Source organism: Erpetoichthys calabaricus, chromosome 9 (genome assembly GCF_900747795.2).
Source record: "Erpetoichthys calabaricus chromosome 9, fErpCal1.3, whole genome shotgun sequence".
In the NCBI taxonomy this organism is placed as follows: domain Eukaryota; kingdom Metazoa; phylum Chordata; class Cladistia; order Polypteriformes; family Polypteridae; genus Erpetoichthys; species Erpetoichthys calabaricus.
In genome coordinates this window covers 94,975,038-94,992,574 of record NC_041402.2, presented here as the reverse complement: position 1 = coordinate 94,992,574, position 17,537 = coordinate 94,975,038, and the positions used below count along the sequence as shown (strand labels likewise).

The following is a 17,537-nucleotide window of genomic DNA, read 5'->3' as shown; positions in this document are numbered from 1 at the left end:
CTGTCATCTTAAGCCATGTTACTTTATTTTATTTTATTTTAATATTAATGTCACTTTAGTATCTGTCACTTTAATATTATGTGCCATGTGTCTCTTTGGTAGTATAGTATTATTTACACAATTCCCATTGCACTGGCATTATTGCATGCACCAGCTTGTGACTGAATTATTTGTACAGTATTTGTAATTTTTTACATTGTGTACTTAAATATTTCTACTTAATCTGTTACAATTCTTGGCTACTGTTCCTTAAATTCCCATCGTGATCAATAAAGTATCTATCTATTGTGGACGAAAAAGGCACACTGAAAAGCAGACAGATAATATTTTCTCAATTCTCTTTATTTATTCATTCGGAGTCGCAGTAAGTAGAGATTCAAAAGAGCATAACTTGTTGCCGCAAAGCTCAATTGAACCCTGATCAAAAGCCAGGAGGGGTTTTTTATACTTCAGCATCTCATGATTAATAAGACAGAAAGAACATCCTTATCAAAACAGTAAAGTTAAACAATATGTCTGTTGAGCTAAGCATTATCTGTGTTTTGGAAGCTAAGCACAGGAGAGACGCCTTTGCATAAATTACTGTACATGTACTTTCTGCAGCCTTGTGACCTTGTCCCTGAAACATTCACTCTGAGAAAGGGAAAACAAGAAACAGCTTAGATTTTATTCATGTGGACACTATTTCTCCTGAACCCTGGAATAACATATTTTTGTTAGTTCATAAGCCAAAGCGTCTCTCACTGGCAAGTTACAAAATAGTTATTATAAAAATTCTAATTTACTAAACACACAAAATACATGGCGCTGAGGAGAACATTCTTCTTCTACACTATCTATCTATCTATCTATCTATCTATCTATCTATCTATCTATCTATCTATCTATCTATCTATCTATCTATCTATCTATCTATCTATCTATCTATCTATCTATCTATCTATCTATCTATCTATCTATCTATCTATCTATCTATCTAATTAAACACCAAGACAGGATCAGAACAATAAGAACATTGACTTGAATTTTACTGTTAATTTTGCTTTCATGTTGTCTTTGATACAATACAATACAATACAATTTATTTTTGTATAGCCCAAAATCACTCAAGAAGTTCCGCAATGGTCTTTAACAGGCCCTGCCTCTTGACAGCCCCCCAGCCTTGACTCTCTAAGAAGACAAGGAAAAACTCCCAAAAAAACCCTTGCAGCTGCATTTTGGATTAACTGGAGGCTGTATAAAGAACAGTTTGAACTTCCAATGAACACCACATTGCAGTAGTCAATCCTACTAGAGATAAATGCATGAATTATTTTCTCAGAATCCTGTTTATTTAGAAAGTGCCTTAATTTCCCAACATTTTTAAGATGGAAGAAACATGTTTTGGACAACTTTGTAATATGCGCTTTAAATGACATGCTAGAGTCAAAGATAACTCCTAGATTGCGGGCTTATTCAGTAAAATTAATGGGGATTCCAACTGAGCTAAATGATGACAAAATATTGTTGTGATCAGCATAATTCCCTCCAATAATTAACATCTCTGTTTTATCTGTATTTAAAGACAAGTAGTTCTCATTCATCCACTCCTTTAATTCACTAACACAACTAATTAAAGACAACATCGGAGAAACTTCATTTGATTTAAATGAAAGGTATAACTGGGTGTCATCTGCATCCGAGTGAAAATTAACATTATGTTTCCTAATGAGAGATCCCAGTGGAAGCATGTAAATTGAAAACACTAAAGGTCCCAGTACTGAGCCCTGCGGGACACCATATTGAACTTTTGTGTATAATGATGGAGTACTGTCAGCACATTTCTGTACATATTGGAATTGATTTGATAAATAAGAAGTAAACCAAGCGAGCACGGTGCCTGTAAGCCCAACATCATTTTCTAGCCTGTGCAGTAAAATAGAATGGTCGATGGTGTCAAATGCTGCACTTAAGTTCAACAACATAATTACAGTGGAGTTTCCTTCATCAGAGGATATCAGAATGTCATTTACAACCCATGCTAGTGCCGTTTCTGTACTATCACCAGTGCGGAAACCAGACTGGAATTTCTCAAATAAATTGTAATGCGTAAGGTGTGACTGAAGCTGACTGGCGACTACTTTTTCTAGTATTTTAGAGAGAAACTGTAAATTTGCAATAGGCCTATAATTATTTATTATGTGTGGGTCTAGGTCTGACTTTTTAAGTAATGGTTTAATGACTGACACTTTTAGTGTATCAGGTACTGTGCCATGCAATAATAAACTATTGATAATGTTTAGAATATTCGCTGCAAGAATATCTATTGCACTTTTTACTAATTTTGTTGGCACTGAATCTAGGGAACAAGTAGTGGGCTTCATTTTAGAAATTAAAGTTAAGACTTCCTGCTCAGTTACAGTATTAAAATTACTAAAGTGCTGAATGCAATGTGAGACAGGGTCTGCTAAGCTAGTATTTGGTTTGTACTGTGATGCAGAGATCTGGGATCTTATATTTTTAGTTTTCTCGTTGAAGAAGTTCATAAAGTCTGTACTGCTAATATCTGTTGGTATTTTGTACTGTTGATCTGAATTTCCATTTGTTAATTTAGCCACTATTCTAAACAGTACCCAAGGATTTTTATTATTGCTATCTATTATTGTAGAATAGTATTCTGAGCGAGCTTTAAAGAGGGCTTTTTTATATTTATTAACACTCTCTGTCCATGCAATTTGAAAGACGTGTAGCTTTGTTGTTCTCCATCTGGATCTGTCTTAGTCCATCTCTGAGATGAAGACTGAACTTCTTCGGTACTGTTTATCTTTGGAGAATCCTTGGGTACTGCTGGTTTGACTATGTGTCAAATGAGTGGTTGGTCATGGAGACCCAAATGAGGCACATTACCTGCATTGTGAGCTAGTGAAAGTTATGGCGTTACAAGCATGTGGTGTAATTCCCTGAGGGTGATTCAGCTCGCTCGAGCACCTGGACCAGACCAGACCAACACCTGGCTGTGGCAGATAATGGTCATTTCTAGAGGGTGGGACAGGACTGTGTGTCTGCCTAGGCAGTTGCTAATCATGATCCTGAGCTGTTTCGTTGTGTGGTGGGTGCAGCAACGTGCTGTATTAGGGAATGCTCCCCAATCTGACCTGTTGTGTTTGAGTTCTATGAAGATGTGAAGATATGGGAAAGAGTGATGGATGCTAGGCTGAGAGGAGAGGTGGTGATCTGTGAGCAGCAATATGGTTTCATGTCAGGAAATGATGTTTGATGTTTGCTTTAAGAATGTTGATCTACTGTAGAAGTACAGAGAAGGGCAGAAGAAACTGCATTGCATGTTTGTGGATGTAAAGAAAAGGTATGACAGGTTGCCAAGAGAGGAGTTATGGTACTGTATGAGGAAGTCAGGAGGAGCAGCATAAAAGTATGTGAGAGTGGTGTAAGATATGTATAAGTACAGTGCGACTATGGTGAGATGTGCAGTACGAATGACAGGCTGGTTCATGGTGAGAGTGGGATTACATCAATGCCTTGAGCCCTTTCCTGTTTGCAATGGTGATTAACAGGTTGACAGATGAGGTCAGACAGGAATCTATGTGGACTATAATGATCATGAATGACATTGTGATCTGTAGTGAAAGCAGACAGCAGGTTGAAACCAACCTGGAGAGGTGCAGGTATGCACTGGAGAGAAACAGAATGAAAGTCAGTAGGAGTAAGATGTAGTACATGTACATGAATGAGAGGGAAAGCGATGGGAGGGTGCAACTGCAAGGGGCAGAGGTGGTGATGGTAGACAAATTTAAATATTTGGGCTCAACATTCCAATGTAGCAGAGGGGTAAAGAAGAGAGTGCAGGCAGGGTGGACTGGGTGGAGAAGAGTGGCAGATGTGATTTGTGACTGAAGAGTACCTGCAAGAGTGAAAGGGAAGGTCTATAAAAAGGTAGTGATACCAGCTATGTTGTATGGTTTGGAGACAGTGGCACTGACGAAAAGAAAGGAGGCAGAACTGAAAGTGGGAGAGATAAGGGAAAGAATTTTGGAATTTGAGGATGGAACTGCCAGAGAAGATGAAAAAAAGAATGCCAAAGAAGAGGTTTATAGATGTGTTGAGGGAAGACATGAAGGCAATCGGTGTAACAGAAAATGATGTAAAAGAAAGGAATAGCTAGAGATGGATGATCCACTGTGGTGACCCCTAAATGGGAGCAGCCAAAAGAAGAAGAAAGAAGTTGTCTCTTTGAGTTCTAAAATGTGTCATGAGCAATTAAAAATTTGTGTACTTTGTAATGTTGTTCCGTTGGTGTTTTATCTTGGTAGAGTAATATATTGCTCTACTTTCCCCTATTGTATTATTAATTTGTAGCCTTTGTCAGAATGCCTCAAATCTCACAGACTTATCACTGTTTATAAGGTATTATAGTATATAACTTCTCCCCACCTTCCCTTCTACATGTATAACCTCAGGCAATTAGGTGTAGTAAAAGACAAGCAGGAGTTAAGTTACAATTTAAACAATGTATTATTGATAATATTCATAAATAATAACAATATGCAAAGTACATTTGAATATTGGCAACTATACAACATGATAAATGGTGATGTGTAGTTTCAGGCGGCACACAGACTTGTTAGTTACTTAAAAATGTCTCTAGTTAAGGCATCATTTGTGGTCAGCTTTCTTCAGAACAGGCCACATTGTCTGTCTCAATTTGACTGCCGAGCTGTGCTCTTCATTGTGTTGTCTTTTTCAGTTCATCAGTTTGGTAGAGGAAGGTAGAGTGAGGGAGTGAGCAAATTTATAGATGTTCTGTCCAACCCCTAGAGCCAATAGGACGTCATAGTACTTAAAGGCTTCTGATACAAGCCAGTTCCAAACAGCCATACTTCAGACCAATGGGGGGGATAGAACACCTTAACACCTGCCATCCCCCAAAGCCATATGTTAAGGTAAAGCTTGGCAGTTAGGCACCCTGGCTTTGTGTGGGAGTTGAGAGACTTCAGAGAAACATTTACCAAACTTGTCTCAGGCACTTCCCCCAAATCCTGCCGTATAATTGAAAGAAACAGTTCTGGTGGTTGGGGTCTGGGGTTCTTAAACTATCAAACCATTGCTGTTATTACCAATAATATAACACTAATATTGCATTGCTTTGCCTAAGTTACAAATAAAGACATACAAAATATTTATCAAGTTAGATGCACAATCTCACATCACAACTGTTCGTGTAGAGCAAATATCCAGGAATGTTCTGAGAAAAACTTACTAGTGATAGAGGTGTCAGACATCTTCTATATCCATAATCATTAATGTGACTATCCCTTTGGAGTTGAGTCTTGTTTGTAGTTTATTAGTTTTATTGTTATCGTCCCCTCCATCATGACATATGCATAATGCAAAGCTACATGTGACTGTGGGAGCCAATCCCAGCCAACACAGGGCACAAGGCAGGAACCAATCCCGGGCAGGGTGCCAACCCACCGCAGGACACACACAAACACACCCACACACCAAGCACACACTAGGGACAATTTAGAATCGCCAATCCACCTAACCTGCATGTCTTTGGACTGTGGGAGGAAACCGGAGTGCCCGGAGGAAACCCACGCAGACACGGGAGAATATGCAAACTCCACGCAGGGAGGACCCGGGAAGCGAACCCAGGTCCCCAGGTCTCCCAACTGCAAGGCAGCAGCGCTACCCACTGCGCCACCCCTCTTATAAACCAGTACAATCCAAATTCAAACCATACCGAGCAACGTTTTTGTTGACACTAGGCCTTAGGTATAAGGGCCATGGAAGCAAAACAAAAACAGGGCATAGGATTTAAAATAGTTTTAAAAACTTTCAGATTTATATTACTTTTATTCCAAATTTGGTAAACCACTTTTGTCATTTTATAGTTTTATTAGATTCTGACAAATCAGTAATCTGACTGTATGCTATTAGTTGCCAGTAGTTACCTTTTTTAACCCATGTAGTCTAGTGTATTTTATCTTGTATATTGAAAGCCTGTCCTTGAGCAAATTTTCTTCTCTTCTCTTATTTTGTAGTGTGAATTTGTGACATCTCTTATTTTGCTCTTTGTGAAGGTGTGACATCCTTAGGACAGGAATATTTGTTCTTTAGCATAGAGCTATTCTCTCATAGATGGATTACCCAAACTCAGAAATCTTCCATTTCATATATACACAAAGACCTTGCTTTGCAACATCAGGCGTTCTGTCACCCACTTTCAACAGAACGTTATTTCACTTTTGTTTTCAAAAGCAAGACCTATAAGAAACAATATATGACTGCAGGCTTGTTTTATAAAATCAGCCATTTAAATAGTATTTTGCTAACTGTCATACTGTAAACCGAGTCATACTGCAGGTATTCCCTTGTCATTTAATTCATGATATTTTGTTTCTGGCAGGTTATGTTTAGTGATATGTTGAGATTTATTTGTCTGATGACCTTTACTGTGATTGGCTTCACTGCAGGTTAGTAAGAGTAATAATTTTGGCTTTATTTTATTTTTATTTGTTCATATAAGGATTTATAGTGTACATTTATATTCATATTTACATTTATTTCCTTTATTTTCCCTTAGCTCTATGGATGGCTTACATGACTCAGGATCCCTCTGCTGATCCACAATTTGGTGACTTTCCCACAACTTTCTTTGTACAATTTGAGTTGTCTCTAGGACTTCTGGATATTCCACTAAATTATTCAGTGTGGACTCCAAACATAGTGAAAGTTCTCCATGCAGCTTTAACCATCTTTGGTTTCCTCCTCATCATGAATCTGCTAATTGCCATGCTAGGGGACACACAGACAAGACTGGCACAGGAAAGAGATGAGATTTGGAGAGGCCAAGTGAGTTATCCAAATTCCTTAACAACAATTTAAGATATACATCATTAGTTTAACAATCCAATTCCTAGCATCGAACAATGTAATTCTTCTAAAGAAATTCCTTGTTTCTCTTTTACCTCTTTATACCTACTTTAAAGTCAATTGATAGCCAGCTGTGCTCTTTCTTACTTGCATATGTATCTTGTGGAGCTAACAGTTTGTAAATTGAAATAATTACTGAGTGTGCACCATCAGTGAAACTGAAACAATGCAAGGACCTTGAACACAGAATGACCAAACCAACTGTCTATTATTTTTGATACCTGGAACAATTTTATTACTTTACTTTAACCTAATATAATTTTTGCCAATAACATTACCTCAAATTTTAGGTAAAAATTCTTTTCTTAGTACTTAATATGTCTCCTGATGATTTGCACTATTGTGAATCATATTTTAAAACACATGTTTCAAGTCAACAAAAAAATGAATGCTCATAGTTTACAATAAGCTTTTTGAGTCATATCAACTTTAGTTAAATTAGAAAAAGATCCATCATACTTTAATAAGTAGGTTGAATTAGTCTTGCATTTATGTTTTTTTAATTACAGTGTATGTAATAATTAACTGTTTAAACCCAATTTTTTATTAAGTCGGTTACACAAAAAATGTAATTGTTTTGTAAGATATTTTGAGCATCACCTATACCTCCTGCGACAGAAGCCCTGATGTTGTTATTGTGAGGCAGTAGAGCAACCTCTTTATGTGTCATGTACTGATCAAATATAAAAAGAAATTAAAGGTTTTAAGCTGACTACATTTCACACATTTAAATTGTTCTAGATAGTAATAACTTATTTTTTACCATCTTCAAGTTATATTTTGACATCTACATAAAGGCATTATTAGTTGTATCATGAACCAAAGCCTCTATACAGACATTACTTTGATCATAAGAATGTGTTTGTAAAGTAATACTCACTCTAAGTGAGTGTTTCTGCACTACAAACACTGTTGTTTTGCTGATAGGTAATGCACCATGAACTTGTGCAGACATGTTAACTAGGCAGGAACTTTAACAACCTGTTTTAAATAAAGGTTGAGAGAAATCACACCATCCAACCAGCTTGATAAAATTTACACAACATAATATTTTAGTTTTTATCAGTGTAATTATGAAGTGGAGTTCAAATTGCATACAAAAGTAAGCTTAAGTAATAACTATTACTACTGTGTCAGTACAATGTTTTAAATAATGTTTGCAATTCATCATTATTAAATTATTAGATTTGATTTTTTAACAGGCAATCATGCATTAATTTAAATATTTGCTAAAGGTCCCCTGAATTAATTTGTAGAGTGTGGAATAGGAAGATCAATCTGCATATGAAGCATATATGCTATTTAGAGTCATTGAAAAGGATGGCTGTGATTTCAAATATCTTCGTAAATGCAAACTAAAACTTTGCTATCTTAGTATGAGTAAATAATGTTTTTAAAGTTGTAATATGTTAATATCATTCCTTAATAAGTTTTTTTCAGGATATATAAATTTAAGAAGTTTCAGTAAGACCATGCCATTCAGTCCAAAATAGCTCATCAAACTTTTACAATATATCATAGCACTTGCCAACACCAACACAATGGATTTTTGCTCATTTCATCGCTCTTGATTTAGTCAAAGTAGAATGGTGAACATGTGACTGTGGCAGGCTCGCCGTTTTTATAGGCTCTCCTGTGGCTGCCGCTGATGTTGCTCATTTGAATAATACAAAGCTGGCTCATACTGCTGATGCCAGATGATGCAAGATTCAGCCCTGCTACAATATTGTTAAATCTAGATTTCAAGGTCACCAAAGTACTACTGTTTATAACCCTACTTGGTAACTTATTCCATGTGTCTATGTATTCCATTGTGAAGGAAGCCTTTTCAATATTGCTATGAAATTTCCCCCTATCCACCTTTCATCTATGTATATGTTCATGATGAAGAATTCATTTTAAAGCAAGAGATGCCCTCAACACTAATAACTCTTTTCATAATTTTAAACACTTTAATTACCTCCATGAACGAGCCCCGGACACAGACAGGCAGACATGGTACATTGCACCACCACACATTTATTTACACTATATACAACAAAGTTCTGTGCCACACAAACAAACCCCAAGACTCCCCCAAAGTCCAGGCTTCTCACATAGCCTTCTCTCTCTCTCTCTCTCTTCATGGGCCACTCTTTTGCCTCCTCCCAGACCTCGTCCTTCTCCTCACCCGACTCCAGTCCTTAATGAGGGGAGGCGGCTCCTTAAATAGGCAGGCGGCTGATGACCACACCCTGCCACACCTCACATCTTAATTTACTTAAATGAAAAAAAAAATCTCCTTAAGCCTTTTAATATTGCTCATACTGTGCAAATGAAAGACAGGTTTAACAGCTGTGTTTTAGATCTTCTTGAGTGTTGTTATTTCTTATTAAAAAAGAGGTGTATAAGGCACAAGATATTCTTCATCATGTTGTGCAGTTCAAGAATAACCTGTTTTGACTTTTACTCTGCAAAGCAGGCTATTTAACATAACCTTCTATTAGAGTCTCATTTGTTTTTTTAAGAGTACAGTGTGACTGTGATGGTGCAGGTTGGCCCCACACTACCGAGTACTTCTGGGGAGCTTCTTGAACCCACTACCACCGATAATGTGCCCAAGAGATGAGCCAGCAGATGAAGACACTCACACAAAGCAAGAGGCGCAGCTGCATAAAAGTGCAAAATTTCTCCAGTGCTTTTATTAAAACAATCCAAACAAACATTATTCAAATGGTGCAGGGTTCGAAAAAAACAAAAAAACTTAAAAAACTGGTGACAGTCCGTGAGATTAAATATCAGAATTAAAAATGAGAGTAAACCAACAGTCATCGGGTCCTTCATGCTCTGTCAGATGAGCCCAATGCAAGTCCTTCTTTGTCTCCCCAGCTCACCCATTGCTCGCTCAGATGGAGGAGACACTACAGCTGCAGTCCTCACCTTCTGACCCCCATCTTAGCTGCCTGGAGTGACATCGGCCAGACTGCTAGGGGGTCGTTTGTCCTCACATCTTCCTTCTCGCTCCCCTGGTATACCTCAGATACCTGGGGTAGGACTCCCTCTTGATCACACCCACTCCTCACCAATATTGATTAGGGACATTCTGCCCCAGTAAGCTGATCCTTTGTGGGGCTCACATCCGCACTGCCCTTCACCGCATTGTCTGGCATGGCATATGTTGAGCCATGGGACCAATCACAATTGGTATTTGTTTCCTTGGCACATGTTACCTTAACGTTCTTCTCAGATAGGTAGGGTACAATCACAAAGTAAGCTGTCAGGGCCTTGCCAATTTGGAAAGACTGACCTCATTGCTATTCATCACTCTTTACTAGCATTTTTGTTTATTTTACCATGGTGAATTGGGCTTAAGCTCATGTCATATTTTTGTTATCTTGTGGTGTCTATTTCTTTTTTGCTGACTGTAAAACCCATCTCTAAGTAAAAAATTATCTGTTTTTGTTCAATAGCACAACAAGGATGTATAGGATAAGCAGGAAACAACAAAATATATGTTATACTAGCCAACCCGCGGCATTTATTGATGGGTGAACACTTCCTGAACGACACAGTTGTCCAAATGGGGTGGGTTTGAGGATACGACTGTGAGTGAATGAAAAGATGGAACTCTGGAGAGAGCAACATACAATTGTCCTTGACTGAAAACTGGTTTTGGCAGATACAGGCATATCTTTTTAAACGTTTGTCCCTGTGCCTTATTAATTGTCATTGCAAAGGCCAATCTAACAGGAAATTGTCTGCGTGTAAAAGTAAAAGGAAAATTTGAATCTGATGGGGTCAGGGAAATCCGGGGAATATGGACAGTTTGTGAGGTAGCAGCTGTGATTGTTTTACACTCTAGTACATTGCGGTGAATGCTGGTAACAGTCAGTCTAGTGCCTTTACAGAGACTTCTTGCTGGCATGAGGTTTCTGAGAAGCATGACGACTGAACCAATTTAAAGTTTGAGTTTATGCGGAGGCATGCCAGTGGGAGTAAGATTGCCAAGAAATTCTTCGGGGAATGAAAGTTGATGTGAAGGATCGTCTGTGACGATGGAGTCAACGCTGGTGAAAGTTACTTCGTCAGTAGGGATAAGTTTCAGTAACTGTTCATTAAGGTGTAGCGAGTCTTCGTTGGTGACGCTTAATATAGCTTGCGTACTGAGTTGTTCCGGAGTCACAGTTGAGAAACACTTTTTTAATGAGTTTTAAGCACAGGGAAAAAAATGAACATTTGAAACATCCGTAATGTAATAAACCACCAAGAAAAGTAACATTGCAACAATGCACACTACGAACCGATCGCCGTAAACAGAAGTGAAAACAAAATCAAGCCCGGTGCATTCTTTAACTGTCTTCTCTGCCTTATGTGTCCAGCACCCTGCGTGTGTCTCTCTCTCGCGCACCTGTGTGTGTGTCTCTCTCTCTCTCGCGCACCTGTGTGTGTGTGTCTCTCTCTCGCACGCCTGTGTGTGTGTGCCTCTCCCGCGCGCCTGTGTGTGTGTCTCTCTCTCTCTCGCGCCTGTGTGTGTGTGTCTCTCTCTCGTGCGCCTGTGTGTGTGTGTCTCTCTCTCGCGCGCCTGTGTGTGTCGCTCTCTCTCTCTTTGGTTCGCTCGCTCGCTGCACAGGGAATGCACAGGGAGAGACTGAACACGTGTGGAAATTATCGGCGCGCACGGCTGCTTAGTGAATTATTTTGGTGGGACGGGGCTCTGTGAGTTGGCGGGTCCTGCTTGCCATAGATGGTTTCTAAGAAGCATGACGACTGAACCTATTTTAATTTTGAGTTTATGCGGAGGCATGCCAATGGGAGTAAGACTGTTAAGAAATTCTTCGGGGAATGAAACTTGATCTGTGGGATCGTCTGTGATGATGGAGACAGCGCTGGTGAAAGTTACTTTGTCGGTTGGGATAAGTTTCAGTACTTGTTCATTATGGTGTAGCGAGTCTTCGTTGGTGATGCTTAATATAGCTCGCGTACTGAGTTGTGCCGGAGTCACAGTTGAGAAGTGGATGTCACCATATAGTTGTTGAACGGGATCAGAAATAAAAGGAAAACAATGTGAAGGTAATGGACGTGGGAGGAGTGTTAGAGTTGGCGGGCGGGGCTCTGTCGTGCGTGCCATGGTCGGCTGCTTAGTGAATTGTTGGTGGGCGGGGCTCTGTGAGTTGGCGGGCGTGACTCTGTCTTGCGTGCGTCTTGCTTGCCATGTCTTGCGTGCGTCTTGCTTGCCATGGACTTAGTGAATTATATACAGTGATCCCTCGCTATATCGCGCTTCGCCTTTCGCGGCTTCACTCTATTGCGGATTTTATATGTAAGCATATTTAAATATATATCGCAGATTTTTTGCTGGTTCGCGGATTTCTGCGGACAATGGGTCTTTTAATTTCTGGTACATGCTTCCTCAGTTGGTTTGCCCAGTTGATTTCATACAAGGGACGCTATTGGCAGATGGCTGAGAAGCTACCCAGCTTACTTTTCTCTCTCTCTCTCTCTCTCTTGCGCTGACTTTTTCTGATCCTGATGTAGGGGGATTGAGCAGGGGGGCTGTTCGCACACCTAGACGATACGGACGCTCGTCTAAAAATGCTGAAAGATTATCTTCACGTTGGCTACCTTCTGTGCAGCTGCTTCGTGAAGTGACATGCTGCACGGTGCTTCGCATACTTAAAAGCACGAAGGGCACGTATTGATTTTTTTATCTGTCTCTCTCTCTCTCTCTCTCTGCTCCTGACGGAGGGGGTGTGAGCTGCCGCCTTCAACAGCTTTGTGCCGCGGTGCTTCGCATACTTAAAAGCAAACAGCCCAATTGATTTGTTTGCTCCTTTGAAGAGGAAGATATGTTTGCATTCTTTTAATTGTGAGACTGAACTGTCGTCTCTGTCTTGTCATGGAGCACAGTTTAAACTTTTGAAAAAGAGACAAATGTTTGTTTGCAGTGTTTGAATAACGCTCCTGTCTCTCTACAACCTCCTGTGTTTCTGCGCAAATCTGTGACCCAAGCATGACAATATAAAAATAACCATATAAACATATGGTTTCTACTTCGCGGATTTTCTTATTTCGCGGGTGGCTCTGGAACGCAACCCCCGCGATGGAGGAGGGATTACTGTATCTAGATGTACAAAATAAAAGGAAAAGAAAAAAGGATAAAAGGACACATTTAGAAAGCAGCTGATCATCACAAAATATATTCAATAGCCAAGAATTTAAGCAATTAAACAAACATATTGTAACAAATTAATAAACATACAAAGTATAATTATAAGACAGAGTCTATTTGACCTAGTAAAGTTAGTCATAAGATTACACAGATAATTCTCGAACTAACGCAAAATACAAATGTTTACATAATTGTAAAAATAAATGTTTTTCTGTGTTTACCTGGTACCAGAGCACCTTAGGCCAAAAATCTATGATTGATTTCATAATCGATTCATCAGATTTGCTGCCGTATGTTTAGGACAATCGGGTGAAGAGAGGGGCAGAGTTGTCAACTAATCACCACCTGGTGGTGTGTTGGGTCAGATGATGGGGGAGGTGCCTGGACAGATCCCTGGAAAGCCCAAGCAAGTAGTGAGGGATGCCTAGCAATGTTTGGGAGAGGCCCCTGTCCAGAAAACTTTTTACTCCATTCTTCGAAAGAGCTTTCCTACATCCCAGGGGAGGCTAGGGACATAGAGTCCAGAGGGGCCTTTTTTCAAAGCCTCCATTGTGGAAGCAGCAGGAGGTGTGGGAGGAGTTTGGAGAAATCATGGAAAGTGACTGTCGATTGGGCTCAAAGAAGTTCTGGCAAACCATCAGAAAAATCGGAAAGGAAATGCAGGGATTTACCCAGGCTGTTCTAAGCAAGAGAGAAGAGCTGACCTGGACTGGGGATGTTGTCTGGGAGTGGAAGGAACATTTTGAGTAGCTCCTGAACCCGAAGGACACACCCTTTGTGGAAGAGTCACAGGCAAAAGCTTATGGGGGATCAATGCCCATTTGCCTGAAGGAGGTCACTGAAGAAGTTAGACAACTCTGCAGTGGCAAGGCCGCACAGGTGAATGAGATCCTCCTAGAAGTGCTAAAGACTATGGACATTGTAGGAATGTCATAGCTGACATGCCTGTTCAGTGTTGAGTGGTCATCAGGAACTGTGCCTCTGGAGTGGCACGCCGGGGTGGTAGTCCCCATTTTTAAAAAGAGGAAAAGGAGGGTGTGCTCCAACTCTCTGGGGATCATAATCCTCAGCCTTCAAGGGAAAGCTTATGCTGTGGTACTAGAAAAGAGACACCGCCCATCGTTAGTTCCTGGAAGAGCAATGTGAATTCCGCCCAAGCCATGGAACTGTGGACCAGCTCTTTACCGCCATTGAGGATTCTGGAGTGGGGTTTCTTGGGAGTACGCCCAATCAGTCTTCATGTGTTTTGTAGACTTAGAGAAGGCATGCGACAGTGTTCCTCAAGGAATACGGTGGGCAGTACTGGGAGAGTACTGGGGCCTAATAAGAGCTATTCAGTCCCTGTATAATCACAATGAGAGCTGTGTTCACATACTCAAATCAAATTGTGGTGAGGCATAAACCAGAGAAATGATATAAAACTATTTGTAAAGCTTTGAGTGTACCCATGAGCACAGTGGCCTCAATAATTTCAAAATGGAAGAAAATTGGAACAATCAGGACTCTTCCTAGAGTTGGGTATCTCGTCAAACTGAGTAACCATGTAAGAAGGGCCTTGGTCAGTGAGGTCACCAAGAACCCAATGGTCACTTCAAACAGAACTTCAGAAGTCCTCTGCTGAGATTGGAGAGTCTGTCAGAAAGATGGCAGATGGCTATCTCGGCAGCATTCCATCAATCAGGTGATTATACTAGAGTGGATGGATAGATGTCACTCTTGAGCAAAAGCCATACGACCATTTAAAGGACTCAGAGAGTGTGAGGAAAAAGAATCTCTAGTCTGATGAGACAAACTGAACTATATGTTGTGAAAAACAGGCACAGTTTATCTCCTGCCTAATACCATTGTTATGGTGAAGCATGAAGGTTGAAAACATCAGCTATAGGGTGCTTCTCAAGGGCAGGAACAGACAGGGAGACTGGTCAGAATTTAGAGAAGGATAAATGCATCCATATACAAGGAGGTGCAAGAGTGTACATGACCTCTAACTGGGGTCAGCATGACAATGACCAAAAGCATACAGAAAGACAGTTTGGTTCCTATCAAAATTATTCTATCTCGAACAAAGACTCTTGTGGTCTCATGCCTCCTCTCGAAGCATCCCTATTAACTGGTAAGCTGTGTCTAGTATCTCTCCCTTATCTGTGCTGACTACCACCTGGCAATATCTGCCATGTACAGAATTTCTCTAGCTGTCAGTGTGGCTCCCTCTTTCTGTTCAGGGGAATTTCTGTAGAACTCAGCCATGTACTGTGCCTTGTTGTTAGTACCTTGCCCATGTAGAATTCCCAGTAAATTAGGGATCTTTCAGATTCCATTAAAGGAAGAGATTACACCAGCTTGGACAAAGTTTATATTTCAATCAGAATATTCTGGTACCCTGATGCACTGTTCTGCCTGACTCAAAGTCCCTTGTTCAAAAGAGAGTTTTTATAAAAGAATGGAAAATTGGCTTGATAAGCCTGTTGTTATCTGCATTTGTACACATAACAGTTAGAATTATGTTGTTCCCACATTTCTGAAGGTGTGAAAGACTTTTAAAAAAATTGACACATCAAAGAATTGATATACCCTAATAGACAGTTTCCTTACATCAAAAGGTTAAATTATATTATTGTCTAACAGGACATTTATAAGACCAAAGGCAGTTTACTGGATACAGTGGTTATTCTTAGCAAAATGCCTTTCCTAATCCATGTTTTTACATTAGAGAGGTAAATGATATTGTTTTGTTACCACACCTCTTTCAACACACCAGGCAGTATTCCTTTCAAAAAGGCATTGAAATGTATATTACAAGAATGACTGTACACTCCCCACTGAGTGCCAATATAAGTGAGTAAGTTAGCCAACCTGACAGCCATCAGTGGTATAACTATGAAGATGATGTACTATGAATCTTTGATTTTTACAAAAGCATAACCCAAATAAAGTAGTTTGTTTACCAAAACCACTTATTCTAATAAATAAGTGCAAAGGAGGTTGCATTTATTGGCAACATCAGGTGCATGGCCAGACCCAACCATCTTTAGGAAGCCATTCTATTACAAGGTATACTAATGCACAGGGACAATTCAGAAATACCAATCAACCTAATAATTTGTAACGAAGTCAGGGTAGTTGTATAAAACATAAACTGACACATAAAAAATGTATAAACACCCAATCTGTTCCCATTATAGGAGTTTAACCCATACACTTGGAGAAATAAGGCACCCATGCTGGAGACTAAGCACAAAGTGTTACCCTCAAATAAATTCAATCACATAGAGTATAATGATCCAACATAAAGGAATTTTAATATTTTTTTTAGGTTGTAGCAACTATAATAATGCTAGAACGAAGACTGCCTCGATGGATGTGGATAAGATTTGGGATTTGCGGAAAACAATATGGATTAGAGAACAAGTGGTATTTGAGGTAGGAATAAACCTCCTCTACATGGTTTTGTCCTTTAATTGTGTGCATGCCCTTGTTGATATCTTAATCAATGTTTGCTGCTTTTCATTTTCCTTTCAGAGTTGAAAGCTCTAAAACTTTAACTACTAAGAAACGGTATCATAACATTCAAACTTTTAATGGTGACATGAACAAATCTGACTTAGATGAGAGTTACAAGGAAGAGTTGGACATATCAATGTCTAAAGTGAATCTAAGTACATTTAATGAAGAATCCATGGATCAGTCCCAGAAATCTTTACAGAGCCCGGAAATCATCTTCAACAGCCCTGTACACTCTTTTTATTTTGAAAATGATGGACTGGGAAATGTATATGATGTCTAAAAATTATAGTTTTTTTCTTAAATTAAGAAAAAGTTAATCTTTAATACAAATGTATATATTTCTAACTTGGCTGACTGGTTCTCATGCAAAAGAATGCTCATGTTATTTTGGACAATCTAGGTGTATAAAAAGGATGAGCTTGTTAGGCTAAATGGCCTGTTCTCACAATTTTTTAATGTTCAAATAAAAAAAGCAAGATTGTGACAAGACAAAATTACATACAATGTGTAAGTATAAATAAAGAAGGCTGACAACATTTGTGTACTGATATTAATGACTTAACAGCTCATATATTTGAAACTTAATGAGAAGTTTCTTTAAAAGAGTTAATTATTCTGATTCTATTATCAGTATTCAGAATGTGGCAGTATAATAAATGTATACACTGCAAAAAATGAAATCTTAACAAGCCAGATAATCTTGAAAAGAAATAATAGATCTTGTTTTTTTTTATTTTAAGAATAACTGACTTGAGTAGATTTGTATGTGTAAGATATATAATCTCATTTTTAGAAAATTTAACAAGTTAACAAGTTAAACTTTCTCACTATATTGGCAGATAATTTTGCTTGATTCTAATACCTTTTTCTTGTTTTAACAAGAAAAACAAGAAAAAGGTATTAGAATCAAGCAAAATTATCTGCCAATATAGTGAGAAAATTTAACTTGTTA

General features: G+C 39.0%; 1 protein-coding gene across 1 annotated transcript in view; it reads left to right on the top strand.

Annotated features, from left to right (window-relative positions):
* LOC114657964 (transient receptor potential cation channel subfamily V member 5-like) overlaps positions 1–17,120 on the top strand; it is a 101,142-nt gene extending 84,022 nt beyond the window's left edge. Inside the window, exons 15-18 of the mRNA XM_051932217.1 lie at positions 6,407–6,473; positions 6,584–6,852; positions 16,395–16,501; positions 16,601–17,120. Of these exons, the coding sequence (XP_051788177.1) occupies positions 6,407–6,473; positions 6,584–6,852; positions 16,395–16,501; positions 16,601–16,865 (708 nt within the window). The 3' untranslated portion in view covers positions 16,866–17,120. The remainder of the gene's footprint in view (positions 1–6,406; positions 6,474–6,583; positions 6,853–16,394; positions 16,502–16,600) is intronic.
* Positions 17,121–17,537: the final 417 nt, after the last annotated feature.